Below are 24,787 nucleotides of genomic sequence, written 5' to 3' on the forward strand. Positions count from 1 at the left end.
CATGGTCAGATTGCCACCACTAGGTTGATCTAGGTTGTAGGTGCAGGGTTATCTAAGACACTAACTATATGTTAGTGTTAGTAAGTAAGCTATGCAGGATCAGATCAACTGCACAAAAGAGAAGGTCAACCCACTACACATCCACCAGCTGTAGTTAGGTATGCACAAAAGAGGCACTGCACAAAAGGATCAACCCTAAGCTGTGAAGCCTTCACATGTAGTAGTGCTTGGCCAAGTAGGTCCTTAGCCACAGCTCATGGTGGGAGTCAGACATCTTGACAAAAGCTGAACCCAAGGCCTTGTTGTCCAGCAGATGCCATAAGCACACATCAGTGCTTCTTCAGTGAAGCCTGGCACAAACATAACAGCACCATACAGCTCAGGGTGGGAATCCTCAACCTTGGTCGACCTAATAGCATCAGCAACATCCTTCACTGCCTCTACCATGCCAGTGAACAGAACAACATCCTCTTCTGCCAGCATGGATCTCTTCCTCTTGTTACCAACTCCTCCCTCACTATTGGTATCCTCAGGAGTCACAGTCTTGCCACTGTTCAGGATCTCAGTCTTCAGTGAGCTCTCAGCACAGTCAAATGGTGTGCCAAGTGGCTCATTAGAGCCCATAGCCCACTTGCCTGTTGCCTGACCATTGGCAAAGATAACCATCATCTGCTTGTAGTGTTGTATGGGCTTGTTAAGCAGTGGAGCATCATTGGGGTGGTCCTGCATAATGAACTATCCCTTGTTAGCCATAATGACAAAATGTTTCAAAGAGTCATCTAACAAATCAAGTTGTAGTATCACAGGTTCTTGCTCACCTTGGTATGACCATTGTAGTGTTCCTCCTCAAGAACAATCATGCAGTTGTCCTCATCCCACTGAGCTCCACTAAGGTCCCTCAGCTTGGACAGTTTCACCCACCTCTGCCTCCACTTCCTCAGGTGGTTGTACACCTGGGTACCACTAACTTCATGACCACAGAACTCTTGCAGGGCCTTTGCCACCTAGTTCAGGTGCACTTCTTTGAAGCCCTTATTAGTCCTCACTCCAGTGGTAATGAGCTGGCACATCTGCTTCAGCACAAAGGCAGACATGGGCTCAGTCCACCTCAGAGAGGTCCTCTGCTGAGCAGGTTCCTATGATGCTGGTATGAAACCAGTCACATCATCCCCAGCAACCACATTGTCACCAGTCAAAAGACCACCATCTAGTCCAGGGCACACAAGCTCAGATCAAGTGTAGTATCACAGAAAAAAAACATCATTGCACATGCCCAGAGCCTCAGCATAGGTGTATTATGTCAAGAAAAAACATCATTGCTATTGCCCAAAGTCTCAGATCAAGTGTAGTATCATAGAAAAAAAAACATCATTGCTATTGCCCAAAGTCTCAGATCAAGTGTAGTATCATAGAAAAAAAACATCATTGCTATTGCTCAAAGTCTCAGATCAAGTGTAGTATCATAGAAAAAAACATCATTGCTATTGCCCAAAGTCTCAGATCAAGTGTAGAATCACAGGAAAAAACAGCATTTGTCCATGAATAAAATGAATTACAGGCAACTTAATGATATATAATAGAACTCTAGATTCTAGAAAGACCCCTATTAGCCCACATGTGATTAGCCCATTCATCCCTCTGAAGTGCCCAGGCAGCATTGTCATCCATATGAGCAGGATGGGGCTGACTGTTTGTGTCATTTGGTACCCAAGAGAACTCTTCTAGAATAACCTCATCATTTTGCAGTTACATTTGCTTCTTATTATCATAGTTGATTTAATTACCTGGTGGAACCCTCAACCCATCCTCTCTCTGTAATGCATCAGCAAGAATTGTGGCATCATGAGCTGATCCCTCCCAACCAGCCAGCACATAGGTAAATTTCAAGTCAAAGCTAACTGCTGCTAGCACATTTTGTGTGGGGGCATTCTTTCTACCCCTAAATGCAGCTTGCATCTTGGCTGGAACTTTGGCAAATACATGAGTCCCATCAATGGCCCCAATGCAGTCCTACATGGCATCCAAAATTGCATAGTAAATTGACATAAGCTAATGCAACAATATCCTAGCAGCTATATGACAGGTTTTTTACTTTAAAGTAAGGATACTATCTATGGCTGTTGCTAATCTTTACTGGTGTCTCATTGCTTGGAGGTCTAATCATCTCTTGTCTAAGCTCACCAATAGCATACAACACATCTTTAAAATGGCGGTGGACTGTCTCTATAGACCTTCTCCAGTTTTGCTTTACAACTCTAAATCGTTGGTTATGACCAACAATATGGAGAAACATTGCAACTTGCTCTTCAACACAAGAATTTATGTTGTCAGCAAGTAGCTTCTTCTCCCTAAGCAAGTTGCACAAACTAAAAAAGGGTGCCCTTCTCATTCTAAGCATGTTCACACACTCTATATCATTGTAGTTATAAATTAAGTTCAAGTTCCTTTGGCGCTCCTCATCCCTAATGCTCATTGGACCATAACTGATCTGAGGCCGCTGACTCTGAAGCATTCTAAGTCTAGCAAGCAGTGATAAGAGCAGCAGCACGAGCAAAAAGAATGCGTCTCTTCTCTTCCAAGTCCATCTAGAAAAAATGAATGGAATTTAAGGACACATGCTCAGAATGACAATGTCATCATCATGGACTTGGACAAAAGCTTAGAAAAAGGATTCATCGTATACTAGAACATGCTAAAAATAAGACTTTCATCATCACAGACTAGGGCAATAGCTCAGAAAAAATGCATCATCATATACTAAGGCAATAGCTCAGGACAAAAGGAATCATCACAGACTTGGACAATAGCTCAGACAAAATGGCAACTTCATATACTTGCTCATAATCTCACAAAGTAGGACATGTATCCGAATCCAAGAACGCAGGACTCACTATCGCACGGTACAAATTAGGGGGGAGGCGAGAGGGGGAGTAGATATACAAAATACCCACATCAACAAGCAGCAGCACCAGCAAAAGCCCAACCCAGCAGGTGAGGGAGCTCAGATCTGCAAGCACACAAGCAAAGAAAAGAGGATTAGCATATACAAAATAGGATTTTTACTTGAAAAAAACAAGAAAACAAAATGAGACCTAAGAATAAGGATCCATACCGCAATAACAGCCAAGAAATCAGATCTGGTGTGCCTGCAGCGAGATCAACAAACAATGGTGACCTAGGGTTTCAAATCGCACAGAAAAATGGAGAAAGAGAAGGGGAAAAACTCACTTGCTTCGAGAGGACGCAAATCCACGGCACCTGCAACAAATCGAGATAGAGGGTAGGCATTAGGAGGCCACGAATCCATCAAGAACACTGGGGGGAGGAGGAAGAGGAGGTGGAGCTTACCGGCGGCGCAGACGGGGAGCGACAAGAAGAAGAAGGGAGGGAGGCGGCGGGAGGGAAGATATATAGGCGGTGAATGGAGGAAACGGGGGAGGTAACCCTAGGATCTTCGCGCCATCTCCCCGCGCACGGAATCGCCAGGCGCGCGAGCTCGCGGGAGCACGGAGCGAGCCAGGCTGAAGAAAAACGGCTAATTTGGGCGTTCCTCGCGAGCCAAGCCAGGAGAGGGCTTTTGCACGAGCGGAGCCTGGGTCGGGAGGGTGGCCAGGGAACCAAACATGAGCAGGCTGCATCCGAAGAGCCTGGTTTGCCCTTATGTGGGCAACCAAACACACCCATAGTGAACAAGTATCTCCGCGTATCAGTTTCAACAACGCAGCTGGCAGTCCATTCAACAACGGACGACTAACGGTAGACAATTGATCACACTACATGACTACAACCAGTGGGCGACTAACGAGTGGTACCACTTGAATACCTGACCTCTCGAGAGAACTGGCCAAGACGCTTCCATACTCCTACCACCGGAGCGACCATGCGCGGCTCGGTAGCAGCTTTCGTGCTGCTGGTGGCGTCTGCCACCAGCAACTACTTCCTCGTGATCGCGCAAGCGCTGCAGCAGCCCCAGCCTGCAGTTGCTCATCACGCTAGTATTGGCGTGAGCTGCAGGCCTCACGAGATGGAAGCGCTCCTGCAGTTCAAGCAAGGCATCACAAGCGACCCGGCAGGCTTTCTTTTCTCGTGGAGACAAGGAGGGTTCCATGGGCAGGAGGACGACTGCTGTCACTGGGCAGGCGTCTGGTGCAGCAACCGGACTGGCCATGTCGTCGAGCTTCGACTTGGCAACTCCAACCTCTATGATGGCTATGCTTTGGTCGGGCAGATAAGTCGTTCTTTGCTTTCTTTGGAGCATCTAGAGTACCTAGATCTCAGCATGAACAGCTTAGAGGGCGCCACTGGACAAATTCCAGAGTTTTTAGGCTCTTTGAAGAACCTCGAGTACCTAAACCTCTCTGGGATACCTTTTTTCTGGCAGAGTGCCTCCTCACCTCGGCAACTTGTCAAAGTTGCAATATCTCGATATTTCTAGTGGTGCTGATACATTCTCTGTGGACATGTCATGGCTAACACGTTTGCAGTTTCTAGATTATCTTAACCTCCAAACAGTAAACCTCAGCACAGTAGCTGACTGGCCTCATGTAGTAAACATGATTCCTTCACTGATGTTCCTCGATCTTTCTGACTGCATGCTTGCTAGTGCAAACCAGTCACTTCCACAACTTAACCTTACTAATCTTAAGTGGCTAGATCTCTCTGGAAACTACTTCCACCACCGAATTTCGTCATGCTGGTTCTGGAACCTAACAAGCCTTGAGTACCTTAACCTTGCATTCACCGGCACGTATGGTCAACTTCCTGAAGCGTTGGGAAGCATGATATCATTACAGATCATAGATTTATCGTACAATAAAATTAGCATGCCCATGGTATACCTGGAGAACCTATGCAGTTTGAGAATCATACAGCTTCAGTCATGCTTCTCATATGGAAATATAGAAGAATTAATCGAGAGGTTGCCACGATGTTCGCAAAACAAGTTGCGCGAGTTGAATCTGCAGTCAAACCAACTAACAGGGCTGCTACCAAATTTTATGGACCATTTGACCAGCTTAGTCGTTCTTGATCTCAGTTGGAACAACATTACTGGACTACTCCCAACATTTTTGGGAAATTTCACTTCTTTAAGGAGGCTGGACCTCACTGGTAACAATTTTACCGGAGGCGTACCATATGAGATTGGTGCGCTCACAAATTTGACCAGCCTATATCTACAGTACAATGGTTTCGACGGTGTAATCACAGAGAAACACTTTGGTGGTCTAAAGAGCTTGCAGTACCTACATGTATCTTATACTTCCTTGAAGATTCAGGTCAGTTCTTACTGGCAGCCTCCCTTTAGACTACTGTCTGCTGATTTGGGTCATATCCAATTGGGTCCTCTGTTCCCTTCCTGGCTGCGATGGATGGTGGACATATATTTTCTTGATATTTCAAGCGCGGGTATAAATGACGGGATTCCACACTGGTTTTCGAACACCTTTTCAAATTGTTCATATTTGAACCTAGCAAAAAATCAACTCACTGGAGATCTGCCAAGAAATATGGAAATCATGTCGGTGGAAAGGCTCTATCTACATTCCAACAATTTAACTGGTCAAATACCACCACTGCCACAAAGCCTAACCCACTTGGACATCTCCATGAACTCTCTGTTCGGACCTCTGCCCTTAGGTTTTGTAGCTCCAAACCTAACAGAACTGTCTCTATTCGGCAACCGCATCACGGGTGGTATTCCAAAATATATATGCAGGTTTAAGCAATTGATGGTATTGGACTTAGCCAACAACTTGTTTGAAGGAGAGCTTCCACCATGCTTTGGGATGACAAACATTATGACTTTAGAGTTAAGTAACAATAGTTGATTTGGCGAATTCCCTTCTTTTTTGCAAAACACCACAAACTTGCAATTCCTTGATTTAGCATGGAATAAGTTCTCTGGAAGATTGCCAATATGGATAGGAAACCTAGTGGGATTGCAATTTCTACGGTTAAGGCACAACAAGTTCTCTGGGAACATTCCAGCGAGTTTCACAAACCTTGGATGCCTTCAATATTTGGATATGGCGGAAAATGGTATTTCTGGTTCTTTACCTAGACACATGTTAAATTTAACAGCAATGAGAGGGAAATATTCGACAAGAAGGTACCCTATACGGCCATTATTTTGTAGCTATTACAACATACCAGAAGAATATCATAGCATTAGTTTGTCTACAGTTACAAAGGGGCAAGACCTTAACTATGGTTCCAGTAGCCATATTTTGCACATAAAAATGATGAGCATCGACTTGTCTTTAAACAATTTATCAGGTGAAATTCCAGAAGAAATAGTCACTCTTGATGCACTGCTGAATTTGAACCTCTCCCATAACTACTTCACCAGAAATATTCCTAAAGAGATTGGAGAGTTGAAACTACTAGAATCACTTGACTTCTCCAGGAACGGCCTTTCTGGGGAAATACCATTGAGTGTGTCAAATATGGCATTCCTGAGCTACATGGACTTGTCATACAACAATCTTACAGGAAGAATACCATCTGGATCACAGCTTGACAGCCTCTATGCATCAAATCCATATATGTATACTGGCAACATGGGTCTCTGTGGGTATCCTCTCAGAACGGTATGTTCCAACAATGATACATCAATGCAAAGTCCTTTGGGAGGAACTGAAGAAGGTTCGGATTTTTTCTACCTCGGGCTTGGATGTGGCTTCATAGTGGGTATTTGGATGGTTTTCTGCGCCCTGTTATTCAAGAAACGATGGAGAATTGCTTGCTTCACCCTCTTCGATAAGTCATATAGCTAATGGAGAATTGTGGTTATTACTTGGGCAAGATTGACAAGAAAGATATTAGATATATATCCGTAAATTACGTTGCTGAAGTAAGAAAGGTGAACATTCCTTGGCTCCTTGCACGGTATCAGGACAAGTGTAGTTGTGTCCCTTCTTGTGTTTCATTTTTGTTTGAAGTGAAAGTAAGATGTGGGCATGCATTTGTAGTACAAGGATGTGTCTTATCTGTTTGTATTGTTCGTTTGTTACTCAGCAAGAAGTACAAAATATGACTGGTTGTTACTGAGTAAACATCCTGATTGTATGTTAACTCGTAACTTATGCAGCCACACAGTTACATTACTGAGGTAGCCAAAACATTACATATATGTTTTGCTTACCGGTTACCAGTACTCCTGAAAAGCATTGAAGCCCAGCATTACGTGTTAAGTTTAGTCCCATATCGGTAATTGATGGTGGGAGAGCACAACATATAAGGTGAGGGCAGCCCTTACCTATCAGGCTAGTCTTTTGGGTTGAGTTAGGCCCAAGGTCTTGATATGTTGTGGGCTCCGGTAGACCTGGGCTCGAGGGGCGCTGGCTCTTGGGTATAACGGGTCAGATCGGATTCCGCTGCGCACTCTAATAAGTGGTATCGAAGCCCATGGTCGAAAAAAACTAGAATAATCTCAGGGGTCACATGGAAGCCCATGGGTCACATGGAAGCTCATGGTTGAAAAAACTAGAATAATCTCAGGAGTCACATGGTGACTTGTGGAGCCCGTTAACATGTCCCACATTGTTAATTGATGGTGGGGGAGCACAACATTTAAGGAAGGGCAGCTGGACCTACACTCGAGGGGCGCTGGCTTATGGGTATAGCGGCAGGGAGTGGGGTGCAACAGTGCACTCTAACATTGCGCATCCAAAATAACCTATAATTAAGGCTAATTTTGAACCATGATGTGTAGTGTGCAAAGGTAAATATCAGTTTTCTCAATGACTTGCCTAGCTGGCTGAGTTTTTTTTTTTAAAGACGGCGTGAGCAGGTTGAGTTTGTGTCATATCCAATAGCAAATTTTGGATATTGCCATAATTTAATTAGGTGGAAACTTTTTATTTTTTAAGTAAACAGAAGAGACCGAGGCTACTGCTGAAATTAAATTAAAATTAAAGGAACAAATAAATACAAAGGGAGTTTATAAGAGACAAAAATGAAAGAAACTTTTTTGGTGCAAAAGCAACTATCAAACTTTGGTACACTTATATTGCCTTTTTTTTGCGAATTACATAAGTACAAACGACACTCAACACACACACACTCACCCACCTCGCTGTCTACAGGAACCTCGCCTACTAATGAAAGCACAACACCATTAAATTCTACAATAAATCCAAAAAAATACGAGCACACATGCTAAGTCGAGGACTAAAATTTAGGTAGACAAGTTCCATCACAAGGAACCTAACCAACTGAGCTAGGCTGAGTTCACTTATATTGCCTATTTGGTGTGAACCTGTGCAAGAATTTCTTGGCTAGTGAAAAGGTCGACAGCGAAATTCCAAGGTCAACACTGTAGATTGTCCATCAGCATTGATTACGGGTCCTGGGTTAGTGGTAGCCGTGTTTTATGGGCATGCCCGTCCAGCGGCATGTTCGCTGGTTGGTTTTTGGGCTTGTTTGGGCTGGCTGGTGCTGGTTTATTGTGAGAGAAAAATACTGTTGGCTGGCTAGTTTGGGCTGACTAAAACCAACAAGCGAACAGGCTGCAGGTCGCCGCTGTAACCCCCGTGCCAGCTGGTTTGCATCCGTCTCCAAAGTCGGGTCACAGCACTGGCGTCCGTCGTTGCCCAATTCGCTAGTGCGGTCCTCTCGTATACAAATCGCCCCAGACTATACGACTCGAAGGTGCCGGTGCCTGAGGGATAGGATGTTGACGAACGGGTTAGAGTAGACTCGACCAGGGCCTGTTTGGTTGGTTCCGAACCACGTCGCGGCGCACATACCGCACACCACGGGAGCCAAACACCGCCGCTACACTTAGCCACAGTTTTGACACGCGCCACATCCGGTAGTGCAAATTGCGCGTAGTAGCACATCAATTGTTGGGCGGCCGTTCTGTCCACCGCGCTTGCTGCGCGCGTGCTGCGCGACCACAGTTGTGGAGGCAGCCAAAGCCCTATAATCGTAGCCGCCCTGGCCTAGCCCAAAGAAAGCTTACACATAAGGATAAGGATTAAGTCACTATGCTTCATAAAGTCATGGTGTAACTTTCCATCCATCTCACCCCTCCATTCAAGATCCAATGACTTCAGAGCTGTCAGCTAATCAGTTCAGACTTAGCTAGTTTTAGTTGACTGAATTATTCTCTGAACCACACCTCACACATATCCTGCTGAGCACAGGCAGCAACGATACATGGAAAAAATGCAGATTTTTTATTAAGTAACTGATGTCTTCACGTAGTCAACAAATATAAATAATTTTTTTGACAGTCACGGCTGCATTCACATAGTCCACAAGCACTAAACATAGAGAATATTTTAGACATCAACAAGTCATGGCTGATTTCACATAGTCCACAGTCAAGGCTGCATACAGCTAAATATTTCTGCTGCTAGCAACTTCGGAAGCGAAGGAATGGAGTCGTCTTCATATCGGAGAGGGCAACAATACGGCAGACACTCATGGCATGTGCTTCTGATGCAAGTCTCTGGAGGCTGCGGCTGCCGGTCAAAGATAGGGCTGTTGCACGGCGTCTATATAATAGCTTTTCAAAAGATTAAAACCGCAAATGATGGTTTTCTCAATCTCTGTAACCATCTACTGCCCAAAGGCGGCATATAAGCAATAAAATTTAGGTGGGGATTCTCTCCCCTCGGTGACTTTCAAAAAAAAATTATGTTAACTATAGGTCACTTCACTTGTACAATTAGGCAGCATAAAACTATAGTTAAGCTGCAAAAGACTATAGCTAGACCACAAAAGACTATAGTTAAATATGTCCGAAATATTTTCTCCCTACGTGTGAATATTTGAACTCAAGATTATCAGTATCATAAGTTGGAGCCGCTATGAGCTGAGTAAAGCAGCCTAAACATCCAATAGTATTGTAATTTTGGAATTCCACAACACACTTTTGTTGCTGTCATCTTTCTCTAATTCAACTTGGGGTTGTAGGACATCATCACCTTGCTTTTTGTTGCTGCCCATGATAGTTCAACAAGTTAGTCCAGAATATTTTTTATAAATATAGAACTGAATGGCAATAGCATAGACAAGTGTGCAGGTTGCAAGTTTTACCTTTGCTTTCTTTTTTGCTGGTGCAGGAGATTTAGTTGGCTTACGTTTACATTTGTGTAACTTATCTAACCAAGTTCTCTGTCTCCTTATTTTTTTGGGCTGAACCTCTTTTTTCTTCAGCTTTGCAGCACCCAAAAGTTCATCACTTTGCTGCACATTTGGGTCAATATTTTCTTGGACATTACATATGTTTTCATTCATAGCACTAGTAGATAAATTTGTTAGGATCGTAGATTACCTCTGTGTAATCGTGGATCCGTAGTAAAGCTCCTTTGCCCTTCGAAGCTTCACCGCAGCGACGTGGGACGCCGGTACCGTGGTGTTGTAGGCGTCGTGGTGGCGATGCCGCGAAGTCCAGTGGCGACCGTGGTGACCCTGCAGAGGCGACGGCGATGGTGGGGCATCCCGTCGCTGGCAGCACGCTTTAGATCGGTTTAGGTTTTACTGTGGGTGGGATGGCGGCTGCTCCGTTGAACCTCGTAGTGCGAGCCGTGATCCCCACCTCTCTTTTATATGTGTTGTGCGACAGGGGCCCACCAACCATATTAGGGTTGGGCTCCCCCGATCAGGGAGCAGAGACAAGGGCCCAATAGGCCGTTGGTGATCAACTAACATTCTCCCCCTTGATCTCACTACCATCTTTCAATTTCATTTACTTTTATTCATTCCATTACAAATTAGCGCATAGAGCATGTCTCATCGTCACGGTCCAATGCCGATAGACTTAATAGCTATAACATACTACTCTATTCTGAAATAGATACTTATCTTTGGGTCTTCTTTTGTCCAGGAATTTTAGGCTTTCCCTTAAACCCATGCTAGCTACATGTTCTCTGAACATGTTGGGTGGTAAGCCTTTTGTAAGCGGATCCGCAAGCATCTTTTCTGTACTTATATGCTCAAGACTTATGACTTGATCACAGACTTTATCTTTCACAACATAATACTCTATGCCAATGTGTTTGGCAGTACCACTTAACTTATGTTGTGAGTATACTGTACTGCCTGATTATTATCGCAGTATCACTTAAGTGGTCTATAGATGTCATCAACCACCTTCAAACCGGGTATGAACTTCTTTAGTCAGTTCACCTGCCCGTTGCCTCATAACACGTTACAAACTATCATACATTGTGGACGATGTAATGACGGTTTGCTTTGAGCTTTTCCATGAAATAGCTCCCCTTGTGAGAGTGAATACATATCCAGACGTGGATTTTTTATCATCTCCCATATAATCAGAATCTGAATATCCCACTATATAGAGTGAATCAGATCTTCTATACGTCATCATGAGGCATTTCGTTCCTTACAAATAATGCAAGACTTTCTTTACTAATTTCATTGTTCTGTTCCAGAATTACTCTGGAATCTGCCAAGTAACCCGGTAACAAATGCCAAGTCAGGGCGCTTACATACTTGAGCATATTGTAAGCTTCCAATAGCTGCAACATATGGAACCACTTTCATTTGATTGAGCTCATATTGGTTCCTGGGACATTGAAAATCCCCATATATGTCGCCCTTGACTATAGGAGCAGGTGAGGGACTATATTTGTGCATACTAAATTTCTTTAAAATTCTTTCTATGTATGCCTTTGTGACAGTCCTAATACCCCTTTTCTTCTATCTCGATGAATCTCGATCCCTAGAACGAACGAGACTTCACCAAGATCTTTTATATCAAGTTTTGAGGACAAAACTTCTTTGTCTCCTGTAGTAGACTGACATCACTACTAGCAAGTAAGATATCATCCACATACAGGACAAGGAAGATAAACTTCCTATTCTTAAACTTTGCATAGACACAATTGTCCTCTACATTCTCTTTAAAACCCAAAATTCTTTATTGTCTGATCAAACTTCAAGTACCACTGTCTTGAAACTTGTTTTAATCCATAAATGGATTTTTTAGGCGGCATCCCATTCGTTCTTTTCCTTCCATGACAAAACCTTTCGGTTGTGCCATGTAAATATTTTCCTCCAAGTCCCCGTTGAGAAATGTCGTCTTTACATCCATCTGATGTAATTCTAAATCGTAATGTGCCATTAATGCCATTATGATTCTGAAGGAATCCATACATGAGACTGGAGAAAAGGTCTCATTGTAATCAATCCATTCTCTTTGCGTAAAGTCTTTTGCCACAAGTCTCACTTTATATCTCTCTATATTTCCTTGAGAGTCAAGTTTTGTTTTGTAGACCCATTTACAGCCTACTGCTTTGGCTCCTTTAGGAATTATTTCCAAGTCCTAAACTTTATTGGCATTCATTAATTTCATTTCATCTTCCATGGCCTCAAGCCACTTTGATGAATTATCACTTCTCATGGCTTCTTCAAATGAGGTGGGACCATCCTCCATTTAAAATTCCTCAGTATTGTACACTTCATAATCAGCAGGAATAGCTGATTTTTAACTTTCTGAGACCTTCTAGGGGCCTCCACATTTGGCACATCTTCTGTTTGAGGCTGTTGTTGCTCCCTTCATGTGTGGCAATAGGTTCTATAGGATCCTGAAGAATAGGTTCCTCATTGTCATTCATTGTTGCCATAGGTGGGATAACAACAGGTGCTGGCACCATAGTGTCTTGCACTGTCGGTGCAGCGACAGCAGGTAGTGAGAAAAATAGCTCATGAATCATTGGAGTGGGCGCTTACACCCGCTTCACTTCAAGGTCAATTTCTCGAGCTACCATGCTCCCCCTCATCAATTCGTCCTCTAGGAAGACAGCATGTCTTGTTTCCACAAACTTTGTATGTCTCTTTGGACAGTAGAAAACGAAAACCTTTTGACTTTTCTAGGTAGCCAAACAAATGACAACTTACTGTTTTGGGATCTAACTTCCCAATGTTTGGGTTAAATACTTTAGCCTCAGCCGGGCTCCCCCACACACATGCAAGTAGTTTAGAGAGGGTACTCTTTCTGTCCACAACTCATACGGTGTTTTGGGCACCGACTTTCTAGATACTCTATTGAGAATATGAATGGCGGTTTTAACGCCTCCATTCACAGGCTCAACTGTAAGGTGGAGTAACTTATCATACTGCACACTATATCCATTCATTGTACGATTGCGTCTTTCAGCTACTCCATTCTGCTGAGGTTTGCCCGGGATAGAATACTGGGCTACTTTGCCATTCTCCTGTAAGAACCCTACATAAGGTCCAGGAACTTGGCCATATGGGGTATGCCGACCGTAGTACTCCCCCACGGTCAGACCTGACTATCTTTATCTTTAAATTGCGTTGGATTTCAACTTTTGCCTTAAATATCTACATTTATCCAATGCTTCTGTTGTTTCTTTGATTGGATAAATGTAGACATAACAGGAGTAATCATCTGTGAATGTTATGAACGAATCATTACCATCCACACTCTTTACAGGAAACTGACCACAGATGTCTATATGAATAATCTATAAAATTCCTGCACTTCGTTTGTCATCTTTCTTACTTTTCTTTATATACTTTCCTTTTATGCATTCTTTGTATTGTTTTAAATCTGAGAGCTCTAATGGAGGAAGAATATCATTCTTAACTTGTCTTTCTATTCTCTCCCCTCGAAATATGGCCTAAACGACAGTGCCATAATTTCAACGATGCATCATGAGCTCTCTTATGCCACCATTTCTAGAGTGACTCCCTATCACCAGCTGCTTTATCAGCTGGGTAGCATATGTCTTTGAAGAGCCAGTGAACTGACTCTTTATTCTATCGAGGTATTTGGTGACCGTGTCACACACTGGGATTTAGCCCACAATTGCAGGCTCAATCGTGTTCTTTATCACAGTCAAACAATTCTTGTTGGCAGTGACCCACTTCCTATGCTCAAAGTCATAGGACATCTTTTGGGATTCAAAATCCCTTTCTTTAGTTGCCTAATCGGCATTATTCTCTTTTGTCTCCCTCACCGGTGCCACAGAATCAGTGGGACACGGTGAGGTGACTACCCAGTCCATCTTAGCCAAGATGAAAACCAGGTCAAACCTTTTCTTAACATATAAATAACACCATTTGCATGCCTTGATTCCAACGTTGGTCAAAATCAAAACATACAACTATTCTTATACACTAATTCTACATCACCGTTGGGCAGAAATAGAATTAATGCATAAAACATTAACTTTCACAACTGTTCTTACACACTAATTCTACATCACCGTTGGGCAGAAATAGAATTAATACATAAATCATTAAAATTTACATCTGTTCTTATACACTAATTCTACATCACCGTTCAGCAGAAATAGAATTAATGCATAAATCATTAAAATTATGATATTGTTATTAACAACGTTGGTCAGAAAATAACAATATCATAATCTATGTCAAAACTCTTTTTCTCCAATTAAATACCACATCGGTTCAAAATAACTGGAGAATCAACTATTTCTTTAGAAGCGGAAAAACTCTCTCTCAATTTCTTGAATTTTACCCACAGGGAAAAATTACTTTTTCTATTTTTCTTTTGAGCCAATTTGCATTTTCAATTTTCTAGGAAAAAGAAAAATGCGAAACGGGTTCATTCTTTACTCTCGGCCCAAAAATGGCAAAAGGCCGGCTCGGCCCAGCGGTGCAGCAGCAGAGCGCAACAGTGCGCGCGGTCCATTTGCGTAGCGTGGCCCAGCGCGAGACCTTGGTCTAGAAGCCCCGCGCCCAGGCCGCAACTTGGGCCTGGGCCGACAAAGCGGCCTCCCGCTCGCGCCTGCCTGGGCCTAATCCTAGCCCAACCGATCTCGGTCGTCCATTCCGATCGGACGGTGGCACGCGCGGATAGAGAGAACAAAAACCCCGCCCACGCCGCACCCCCAAACCCTAGTTCATTTGCATCCTTTTGACTCTCTCTCTTTGCTCTCTCTCTATCGCCGCTCTCTTTCTTCCTCGGCGCAGCGCAAACCGTGAGCGACCGAGAGCGAGACAGCGAGCGAGCGAGCGGTGGAGCGACCATGGCGTCGTCGCTGGCCCCCTCGCCGGCGCGCGTGCTCCCCAATGGGTGAGCACACCGCCATTGAGCGGCCTGGCCGCAGCGCCCCCTTAGTCGAGCCCGGCGAGCAGCTGCCCACGGCTCGGCTCTTCTTCTCCCGCGCCAGCGAAGGGCCATCCCGACGCACTGCGAGGTAGGTCCATTCCTCTTTTCCCCCTTCTCTGATTTGGATTTCTCTTCTCTTATATGAACCTGAGGTGGGGATTAGGGTTTGGAGATTTGCACTGTTCTTCTTCCCCGGAGGATCTGCGCGGGTTTAGGGTTCAGCTTTGACTCTTTTCTAGGCCGAATCCCTCTTCTTTTCTTTTGGATCTTGTTTCTCTTTCAACGGATTCAACCGATTGGGGTACTAGGGTTAGGGTTTCAGGATTTGCACTTTTCTTTTGATTTCTTTTCTTCTTAGAGTTCATCCGAATGGCTTTCCCCTTTTCCCTTTCTCCATGCGAGTTAGGGTTTGGGTTCCATTATACCCTATTTGTTTTGATTCAAGATTGAGATGCTAGGGTTCACTGTTCTTCCCCGAAACTGATTCCTTCCCCTTTTTCCCCCTTCCCCTTCTTCTTTTGGGATCAACCCGATTTGGGATGGGGTTAAAATTAGGGTTAGGTCTTAGTGTTCGGCCAAATCCGAACCCGTTGAAGGCTTTTACAGGTTTAGGGTTCGGCCTCATGTGCCGAGGTCTCGTTCTAGGGTTCACTGTTCTTCCCCGAGACTGATTTGCCGGTTAGGGTTAGTGAACCCCTTCTCTGTTCAGATCCGTAAGGAACACTTTTCTTTTCTTGCCGCACCGGCACTTTTCCCCGCGTGGTGGCGGTGGTGACCGGGGTTCCAGTGACGTCTGCCACCCCCGGTCCCTTTTCCTTCTCTTTTACCCGATTAGGGTTAGGGTTACACACTGACAACCTGGCTCTGGTACCAATGTTAGGATTGTAGATTACCTCTATGTAACCGTGGATCCGTAGTAAGGCTCCTTTGCCCTTCGAAGCTTCACCGCAGCGACGTGGGACGCCGGTACCGCGGCGTTGTAGGCGTCGTGGTGGCGATGCCGCGAAGTCCAGTGGCGACCGTGGTGACCTTGCAGAGGCGACGGCGGTGGTGGGGCATCCCGTCGCTGGTAGCACGCTTTAGATCGGTTTAGGTTTTACTGTGGGTGGGATGGCGGCTGCTCCGTTGAACCTCGTAGTGCGAGCCGTGATCCCCACCTCTCTTTTATATGTGTTGTGCGATAGGGGTCCACCAACCATATTAGAGTTGGGCTCTCCCGATCAGGGAGCAGAGACAAGGGCCCAATAGGCCGTCGAGCCTATTGGTGGAGATCAACTAACCAAATTCTCTAGCTGTGTAGCAAGGCAATCAAGTGCATTGTCGATCAACAAACACCGTTCTGGAGAGCTAGCTTCTTTGTATGCTATATTGTGGAATTTGCGGGAAAGGTGCCTGTACCGAAGCTGAGCTTCTAGGTTTGGATTTTCTACCACGTTTCTTCCTTGCCTATCTAGGATACTTCCATTGCGTGCATCTTTAGTCCATCTCTTTAACACATAATCTGTTGGCAATATCTTTATATTCATCAAATCAAGAACCTTTATATCATGTGCACATAATATTCCAGTGGAGTTACACCGTGACACTATGAAGCAAAGTCACTGAATCCATCGACGCATCGTCAGCGACCCTGCTGGACGCCTCACGTCCTGGCAGAAGGGTAACCAAGACTGTTGCCAGTGGAGAAGGGTCCGGTACAGCAATGGGACGGGCCATGTTCTCAAGCTTCTACTACGCCACGTGAATAATTATGGTGACTATTCTGAAATCACCGTCAGTGAATATACACCGCCTTTGGTCGGAGAGATAAGTCCTTTGCCTATTCTGAACCATCTCGAACACCTTGATCTAAGCGTGAATGGACTTGAAGGGTCAACTGACCGTATTCCCGAGTTCTTGGCCTCTCTACAGAACCTCAATTATGTTGTCACAATATACAAGTATATACAATAAAATTCTATATAAGTGTATAAGTACTTAGGGAGTCGGGTGTGTAACATGTACCCGGATCTGATTGAGAATTCATGATAAGTTTAGAGTGTTGGATGAATAATTTGCAAGTACATAAAATAAAAAACTCTATATATGTGATGTAGAAACCTTATGTGCAACACTGTTTTACTGCTCTCCACGTGTCCGAACTCAGCTTGATGGAGCGTTCTGCTCCGCGGAAAAATCGGGCGGTCGTCTGGACCATGCGGGCGGCTTACAATCATGCATGATGGTGACATGAGACGGCATACGATCTATATATGTTGTACTTGGACGACAGATATCACGCATGAGAGAATTTTTTCCTACATAGGACAGTCCGGTACGTTTCCGTCACTCCTATTGCGGTCCAAGTTACAACGACAGGTGCGGTGCTTCCTCGAAACGACAAAAAAGAGAAATGGGAGCAGGCCCTCTGGCTTGCTTCATTCTTGTAGTAGATTCAAGATTGCTTTTCTTTGATTGGGAGCAAACAGCCAAGACGCGCAGTGCGCGGCCATGGCGACATGGCACCGAGCGTTGCCTACACGCGCGCGCTTGGAGCTGCGGCCCGCTGGCAACCGCTCCTGTGTCTGTGTTTTCATTTCCCCCTTCTGGTTCGGTTAAAAGGTCCTCAAGGGACAAGCCAATCCAAACACCGAGACATGGCCGCTGAGGTTGATCAAACATCAAAGAGTGCCTGCCATGTAATCAGCTGTTGTTCGGGTTGCGATTGGTTAGCCGTTTTAGCTTAGAGCAACTCTAGCAGAGTCCTTATTTGAATCCTAGTTAAATATCGGTGCTTAGATTAAAATTACAACTCTAACAGGGACCTTACTTGATCCATCAAATTTGGGTGGGCATCCAAATCCTCCCTCCAATTCTCGTTCCTGAGGGCTCTAGACAAAGCACCAAGAGCGCCTATGCAATACAGTTCCAGGGAACCTTTAGTAAACTGAAAATGAGGCCCATATGGAAAGCAAAGGCAGAACTGAAATGCAAATTTTTCGCTTGGACTTTGCTGCGTAAGAAGATAACTAACGGCAAACAATTTGATGAAAAGGCAATGGCCAAACGACCCAATATGCAAGCTCTATGGGAGCGAGCCAGAGACGCAGACGCACTTATGTAAAGATTGTGTTTTTTCAAAGCAAGTTTGGGCGAGTTTAAAACAATGGCTTGGTTTAGCAGTGATTGACACAGTGAGAACAGAAAGATCACTACACAACTATTGGCGAAAATGCCAATCAAAGTTTGACAAATGGCAAAGAAAAGTTTTTAATGGCATCATTATATATTTTTGGTGGAACAATGGAAGGAACATAATCGTAAAACTTTCCAGAATACTTCAATGCAACCGAGACAAGTGGCCTTTCTTTCCAAGGAAGAGGTGGAGCAGCATCACTTGGCGACAAGATCCAATGCGCAAACTGATTAGACGCATTAGTGTAGATTATGTTTCTTCAGTTTTGTGCTCTTCGGGTTGCTGTTTTTCAGTTCAGAGCAGTCGCTTTTCTGCTTTTGCCCCACAGTGTGTAGAGTTGGGTAATCTGTTTTTTTTTTGCCTACGCCTATGGTTGGCGACGGGTCTAGAGCCGTTTATGTAAGCTTGTAATTCTGTTTTTTCTTTTCTTTTCCTCATCTAATAAAAATATGGCAAAATCTTTTGCCGCCTTTCGTAAAAGACAATTTCGTTCGTTTCCGTGCGCGCGCGACTCCTCCAGGCGGCGCCCGGCTTGCACCGGTGGGATGCACGACTCCCTGCATGGTGACGCGACTCTCTTCCTCCCCCGATGGCTCTACTCCCTCCCCCTCCCCACGGTGCCTTCCCCTCCACGATGCCTCGACTTCCTCCCGAAGGCGCGACTCACTCCCCTGGCGAGTCCTAGGTGTTTTCGGCCTGTTTGTTGTTTGGTTTCTGGGCTGGTTTGGGCTGACTGGTGCTGGTTTACTGTGAGATGAAAATACTGTTGGCTGGCTAGTTTGGTCTGGCTGAAACCAACAAGCGAACAGACTGCTTGTTAGAGTAGGCCAATGACAATAGGGAGTGCAAAATAGAGCTCTCAAAAATAGGAGAGCCCTCAAATGTAAAGTAAGGGCTCTGTTTTTTAGGTTACTGCCTTGGTTTTAGTTGGTTTTTGGCAGGTTTCTGTCTTAGGCGTTTGTTTCTTCTCGGATGATGTACCTCATGCTGTAACGGTGGTCTTTGGTAATGCTAAGGCCGGGCGATTTGGCCTCGAAATCTTAAAAAAAAAGAATGGCTGCGATCAATTTAAGGGACAAATCAATAAAGGGCGAGACATTTTTTTTATGTTTTAATGAACCTGAGAATCTCATGCCGGTGATTAGTAGTGGAAAACACCACAGATACATGCATGGCTAGTTGGCTACTGAGGTCGATGAAATTCAGACTTCAGAGCTTGCTCGTCGTCGGCGCTGATCCTCCCCTCAGAAGTTTGGATTTGGAGCCCATGGCTTTAGCCTGGTTTCGCAGAAGGACCTTCTGCACCTTCCCCGTCGCCGTCTTGGGCAGCTCGGGCACGAACACCACCGTGCGGGGTACCATGTAGCGCGGAAGCCTGGCGCGGCAGAAGGCGATCACGTCCTCGCCAACGACGTCGGCGCCATCCCTTAGCGTGACGAACGCGCACGGCGTCTCGCCCCAGTACTCGTCCGGCCTCGCCACGACCGCTGCCTCCGCCACGGCCGGGTGCGCGAAGAGCGCCGCCTCCACCTCGATGGTGCTGATGTTTTCCCCGCCGGAGATGATGATGTCCTTGGAACGGTCCATGATCTTGATGTACCCGTCACCGTGCCTGACTGCCAGGTCCCCAGACCGGAGCCATCCGCCGGCCAGTGCCTCCGCCGTCGCCGCGGGGTCCTTGTAGTAGCCGCTCATCACCGTGTTGCCACGGAGCACAACCTCCCCCAGGGTGCGCCCGTCCGCCGGCACGCTCCCCATCGTGACGGGGTCCTTGACGTCCACCTCCAGCCCCAGGAGCTGGAGCCCCTGCCGGGTCCTGAGGCTCGCCCGCTGCTCCGGCGGCAGCGCGTCCCACTCGGGCTTCCACGCGCAGAACGTCGCCGGGCCGTAAGTCTCCGTCATCCCGTACCCATGGATGACGAGGAACCCGAGCGCCTCCATCCGCAGCAGAACCTGCGGCGGCGGCGGCGCTCCGCCGGCCTTGACGATCACCGGCCTCCTCCCTCGGGCGGGAAGCGGCAGCGGCCTGCGCTCCTCCGCGGTGGCGTTCACGATCATGCTCAGCACCGTCGGCGCGCCGCCCATGTGGGTCACGCCGTGCCGCGCGATGCTGTCGAAGACGGCGGCCGCGGTGACCTTGCGCAGGCAGACGTTGGTCCCGCCCGTCGCCGCGACTCCCCACACGAGGCACCAGCCGTTGCAGTGGAACATGGGCACGGTCCACAAGTACACCGGCGGCGTGCCCACCATCTCGTTCATGATCACCGTCGCGATGCTGTTCAGGTAGGCGCCACGGTGGGTGTAGACGACGCCCTTGGGCCTCGACGTCGTCCCTGACGTGTAGTTCAGGGCTAAGGGCTCGTTCTCGTCCGCCGGCCACAGGATTCGGAAGTCCGGCGACCCACCGCTGCTGATGAGAGCCTCATACTCGTAGTGATGGAAAGCTTTCTCATTGGCGGTGGCGGCTTGAGATCCATCATGGGGTGGTGGTGATTCGTCGAGAAGCTCTTTGATTAACACCACAAGGGGAGGTTTAGCTCCGGTCTTGGACACGAGGCTGAGAGCTTGTTTTGCAACGTCGAGCAGAGCGTAGTCGACGAAGATGACCTTGGCATCCGAGTGCTGCAGCAGGACAGACGCCATGGTCGCGTCCAGGCGCGAGTTGAGCGCGCAGATAACAGCCCCGGCCATCGGGATGCCAAAGTGGAGCTCGTACATCGCTGGAATGTTTTGCGCGAACACGGCGACCTGTACAAAACAAAAGCAGTTCACAGTCGCCACAGCACCGTCAGCACACCTTACGATGCTAGTACCTCCGTACCAAAGGCGGCTCCTATAATCTGAACTCGTCAATTTGTTAAACTAAATTAATGCCATGTTTGTTTATATTATATATATATACTCCTTGTCAAAGGTAAATGTCAGAATGGAGGTAGAAATGGCTACAGAATTACAGAAGGCAGGAAAGGATAAAAGCTTCAGTCTTCAAATTACCACGTCGTGCCCCGCGACGCCGAGCGCAGCGAGAGAGGCGGCGAGGCGCAGGCAGCGCCGCCGTGTCTCCCGCCAGGATTTCATCGGCGCGCTGCCGAGGCGGCCAGAGGACACGATGGCTGGTCGGTCGGGGTAAACCAGAGCTGAGCGCTCAAGGAAGCTGATGGGCGTTAGGGGCGCGTAGTTGGCGGTGCATAGCACTGTGCCTTCCATCGCCGTGGGCCTCGTGGCGTTTCCAGACCAGAGACTTGGGATAGAAATGGCACGACAGCTGACGGTTTGTACTGCTCCATCTCTGTCCGTTGCCGATAGATGATGACCTCTCCTGTTTTTCTCTCCACAGATACAGTACGTATTTGCACCGTAACTTTTATTTGTTACAACTTTTTTTTTTTTTGAATTGAGCTATTTAATGGTGCCACCTGTGGTTCTCGGTATATGCTAAACCCTTGGTGGCTAGTGCAGAGAAGTGCTAAATCTGATGCTTTGGAACTGGACAAACAAGGACGCATACAGTGATAGTAGTCATATATCGATCGGATACAAAGATCGTTGCATGCTTTCATCGATTTTTGTCATGCCCTAGAAGACATGTACGAGAAGCAACTAATTGTGGGCCCAGGACTTCCGTTTCTTGCTGAAGTCATGTCTTATTGCTCGGGTAACACGTGAGAGTTGAGGAAATGACTTGAGGTCATCACGCAACTAAATTGGATTCTAAATGCAGAGACAGATTTGCGGGTCTGTAGTACTCCCCGTACCTTAAAAAATACTCCCTGTCTTCCAAATTATAATATGCTTTGCCCGTTGGATTGAGACATCCCACACCAGCAAATGCTAGCACGCCTAGGTTGCAATCAACCTATCACACACAGCAAACAACTCTAGGATAGATGAAACCAATCTAGAGATCGATTAGGCCGATTTAGAGCCCGTCTTTCTCCACAAAAGCCTAGGAACACCTCCTCAGAGGACCCGTCACGGAGAAGCATGCCTAGGGTTGCTCTAGGGTTGGCAAGGTCACCTAGAATGCCGATAGATCTCGCGGAGAGATGCGACGAACAACAAGGGGGTTGAAAAATGGCAAAAGTTGGGTAATAGATGTAAAAATGATGATTGGATGTTGGATAACTCAATTGGCCATGATCCTCTAGTATATATCGAGGGTGTGGTCTTATATCCTAGTAGCAAACCCTTCCAAGACGTATTTTCATGTTTCCCATGAGTTCGGAAGAGCTCGAATCGAAATCCAAAAGATTAGATCTGATCTGGGTCTTTCATTAGGTCTGTCGGAAGTTCTGATGCTTGTCAAAACTTTCGACATGGGGATGACCCCCGGCACCTGACAAGGGTCGGAACTTCCGACATTGCAACATCTTCCCAAAACATAACTTCTTTATCCGGACTCTAAATTAGATGTTCCATATATATTTTTTGACCATCTCGACGAGAGGAACGCAATGATGAGGTCAATTTCATATTTTGTAGAATTTCATCAACTATGCCACCTGACCTCTCTGGACAAAGTTATCATTAGCTGCTATTGCCTGTAAGTAATAATTCTTTCGATCTATTATTAAACTCATCATATGTGTGTATATGCATATAAATTATCCTAACAAGTACTATATATATGCAGATTTACAATGACAGAGCTTAGAAAGGAAGGCTATAATGAAATTGGTTTTGTTGATCCCCATATAGTATTCAAAGACCTAGTTACTCCAAAGACTAATTGGAAGTCTGAGTAAGAGAGTAACCTCATGAACTTCTTAGTGAGCCAACGCCACAAGAAGGATATACTCTTTCCCTACAACTTCAAGTGAGTGTTAATAATGTCGATCATCCTTAATGGCTCATATGTTGATTCTAGTTAATTAATGAGTGTTATGCGTTATATCCTATAAACACATGCAGCAATCACTGGATATTGATGGACATCGATCCGGTGAAAAGTCACTTGATAATCTATGACTCGATGAGAAAACCACAACAAGACTACCAAGATATGATAGATATTATCCAGAGATAATTTCGGTATCTCTAGCAACTATATATACACACAAACATGATGATTAACTATATCTGATGATGTGGCAAATTTTTTATTGGACAGTGTTTGGAAAACCTTTATTGAGAAGCAACACATGGGAAAATGCAAAACGCCACTGAATATAATCCCTTTGAAAGTAAGTCCCCTAAATCGCATCATCTTTATTAATTAAACATATAGCTTTCACCGGATCACTAGATTGGATGACAAATCTTTTTCTCGTAAAGTGGTGTCTGAGGCAGGAACAGGGGAACAACTACTGTGGTTACTATGTTTGCAAGTTTATCAAGGTGGTCTCCCAAAGAACTCCTACAGAGAGACTCAAAGTACATTAAAAATACACTATATATTCATTTAATTATTATTATTGATTATGTTACTATGTCTTTATATATATATATACATATATTAATTAATTTTCCTTTAATTCAAACCTGTAGGCTCGATGGTTGGAGGAAAATGTCATACGGCAAGACCAAATCAAAGCAATTCAAGAGTCTATAGCCGGATTTTTTAATGAGCAGGTCATCGATTCCAAGGGCGAGTTCTACTTCGACCCAATACTACCATGGAAGCCAAGCTAGAGGATGAGAGAAAACTTGTTATATCACAACAATTGTAATGCAATCTTTCATAATATATGCACATGAAATAATATAATGTAAAATACACATATGCATACATGCATGTATATATATATATATATATATATATATATATATATATATATATATATATATATATATATATATATTTCTATGTTTGAATTGTGTGATTTAATACGTTCATTGTGCTTGAACCGAAACATACTATACGCGCGTATAAATATATAATTAGCAGCGTACAATACGACTTCGAAAACCTATTTTGAAAAGAAAACAAAAAATGAAAAGAAAAGAAAAAAAAACCTTTAGTCCCGGTTCGTATTACCAACCGGGACTAAAGGGTGCCGGTCATCGTGGCATATCAGGAGGCACCTTTAGTCCCGGTTGGTGTTACCCACCGAGACTAAAGGTCCTCCTTTAGTCCTGGTTCCTGACCCAGGACTAAAGGACCCCCATTTAGTTCCGGATGCTTGCTCCCGGGTGGGGAACCGGGATTAGAGGGGGTTCCCCACCGGGAGTAAAACTCTATTCTCTGCCCGTGTACTTTGGTGAGAAGGGTGTTGCTTCTGCTGTTGAGCTGGAAGATACTATGCCCGATCAAGCATTTGGAGCGAGCTACGGATGACCAGGTTGGAACAACTGACAAGTTCTCCGTCGAGAATTTATGGCGGGAGAAGCTGATAACTCATAATCATTTTAATCTAGTTGACCTATAAAGAAATTTATGGCAGGAGAAGCTGATAACTCAGAATCATTTTAACCTGGTTGATCTGTAAAGTCGGTTGGTGGACGTGCTACAAAGGACAATTTTGTGTTCATGCCGACCAGAGTTAAAAACCTGATTGGTACGTGGAGTGGACGTGAGGCAAGCTGTGCGGGAAGGG

General features: G+C 45.4%; 1 protein-coding gene, 1 long non-coding RNA gene and 2 pseudogenes across 2 annotated transcripts; 1 reads left to right on the plus strand and 3 right to left on the minus strand.

Annotated features, from left to right (window-relative positions):
• Nucleotides 1-2,908: 2,908 nt before the first annotated feature.
• LOC136521120 (uncharacterized) lies at nt 2,909-3,308 on the minus strand. The gene is made up of 3 exons (XR_010775498.1): nt 3,229-3,308; nt 3,113-3,146; nt 2,909-3,007 (listed from the first exon to the last, which is right to left on the minus strand). It is a non-coding gene; the product is annotated as an uncharacterized lncRNA (long non-coding RNA).
• Nucleotides 3,309-3,854: 546 nt separating this feature from the next.
• On the plus strand, nt 3,855-7,033 carry LOC136522600 (receptor-like protein EIX2; annotated as a pseudogene).
• A 2,898-nt stretch (nt 7,034-9,931) lies between these two features.
• LOC136523961 (protein FAR-RED IMPAIRED RESPONSE 1-like) lies at nt 9,932-16,792 on the minus strand (annotated as a pseudogene).
• A 2,555-nt stretch (nt 16,793-19,347) lies between these two features.
• LOC136522113 (butanoate--CoA ligase AAE1-like) lies at nt 19,348-21,461 on the minus strand. The gene is made up of 2 exons (XM_066515903.1): nt 21,246-21,461; nt 19,348-20,999 (listed from the first exon to the last, which is right to left on the minus strand). Exons 1-2 carry the CDS (start codon nt 21,456-21,458, stop codon nt 19,461-19,463), a joined length of 1,752 nt encoding a protein of 583 aa, XP_066372000.1. The 5' UTR covers nt 21,459-21,461; the 3' UTR covers nt 19,348-19,460.
• Nucleotides 21,462-24,787: the final 3,326 nt, after the last annotated feature.

Source organism: Miscanthus floridulus, chromosome 18, assembly GCF_019320115.1.
Source record: "Miscanthus floridulus cultivar M001 chromosome 18, ASM1932011v1, whole genome shotgun sequence".
NCBI classification, from domain to species: Eukaryota; Viridiplantae; Streptophyta; class Magnoliopsida; order Poales; family Poaceae; genus Miscanthus; species Miscanthus floridulus.

Bases quoted from the DNA above. Each gene is read 5' to 3' on its own strand.
- LOC136522113 (XM_066515903.1), bottom strand. From the start codon at position 21,458: ATGGAAGGCACAGTGCTATGCACCGCCAACTACGCGCCCCTAACGCCC. The intron at 21,000-21,245 runs GTAATTTGAAGA...TGTTTTGTACAG, and splicing joins GCGTCGCGGGGCACGACGTG to GTCGCCGTGTTCGCGCAAAA.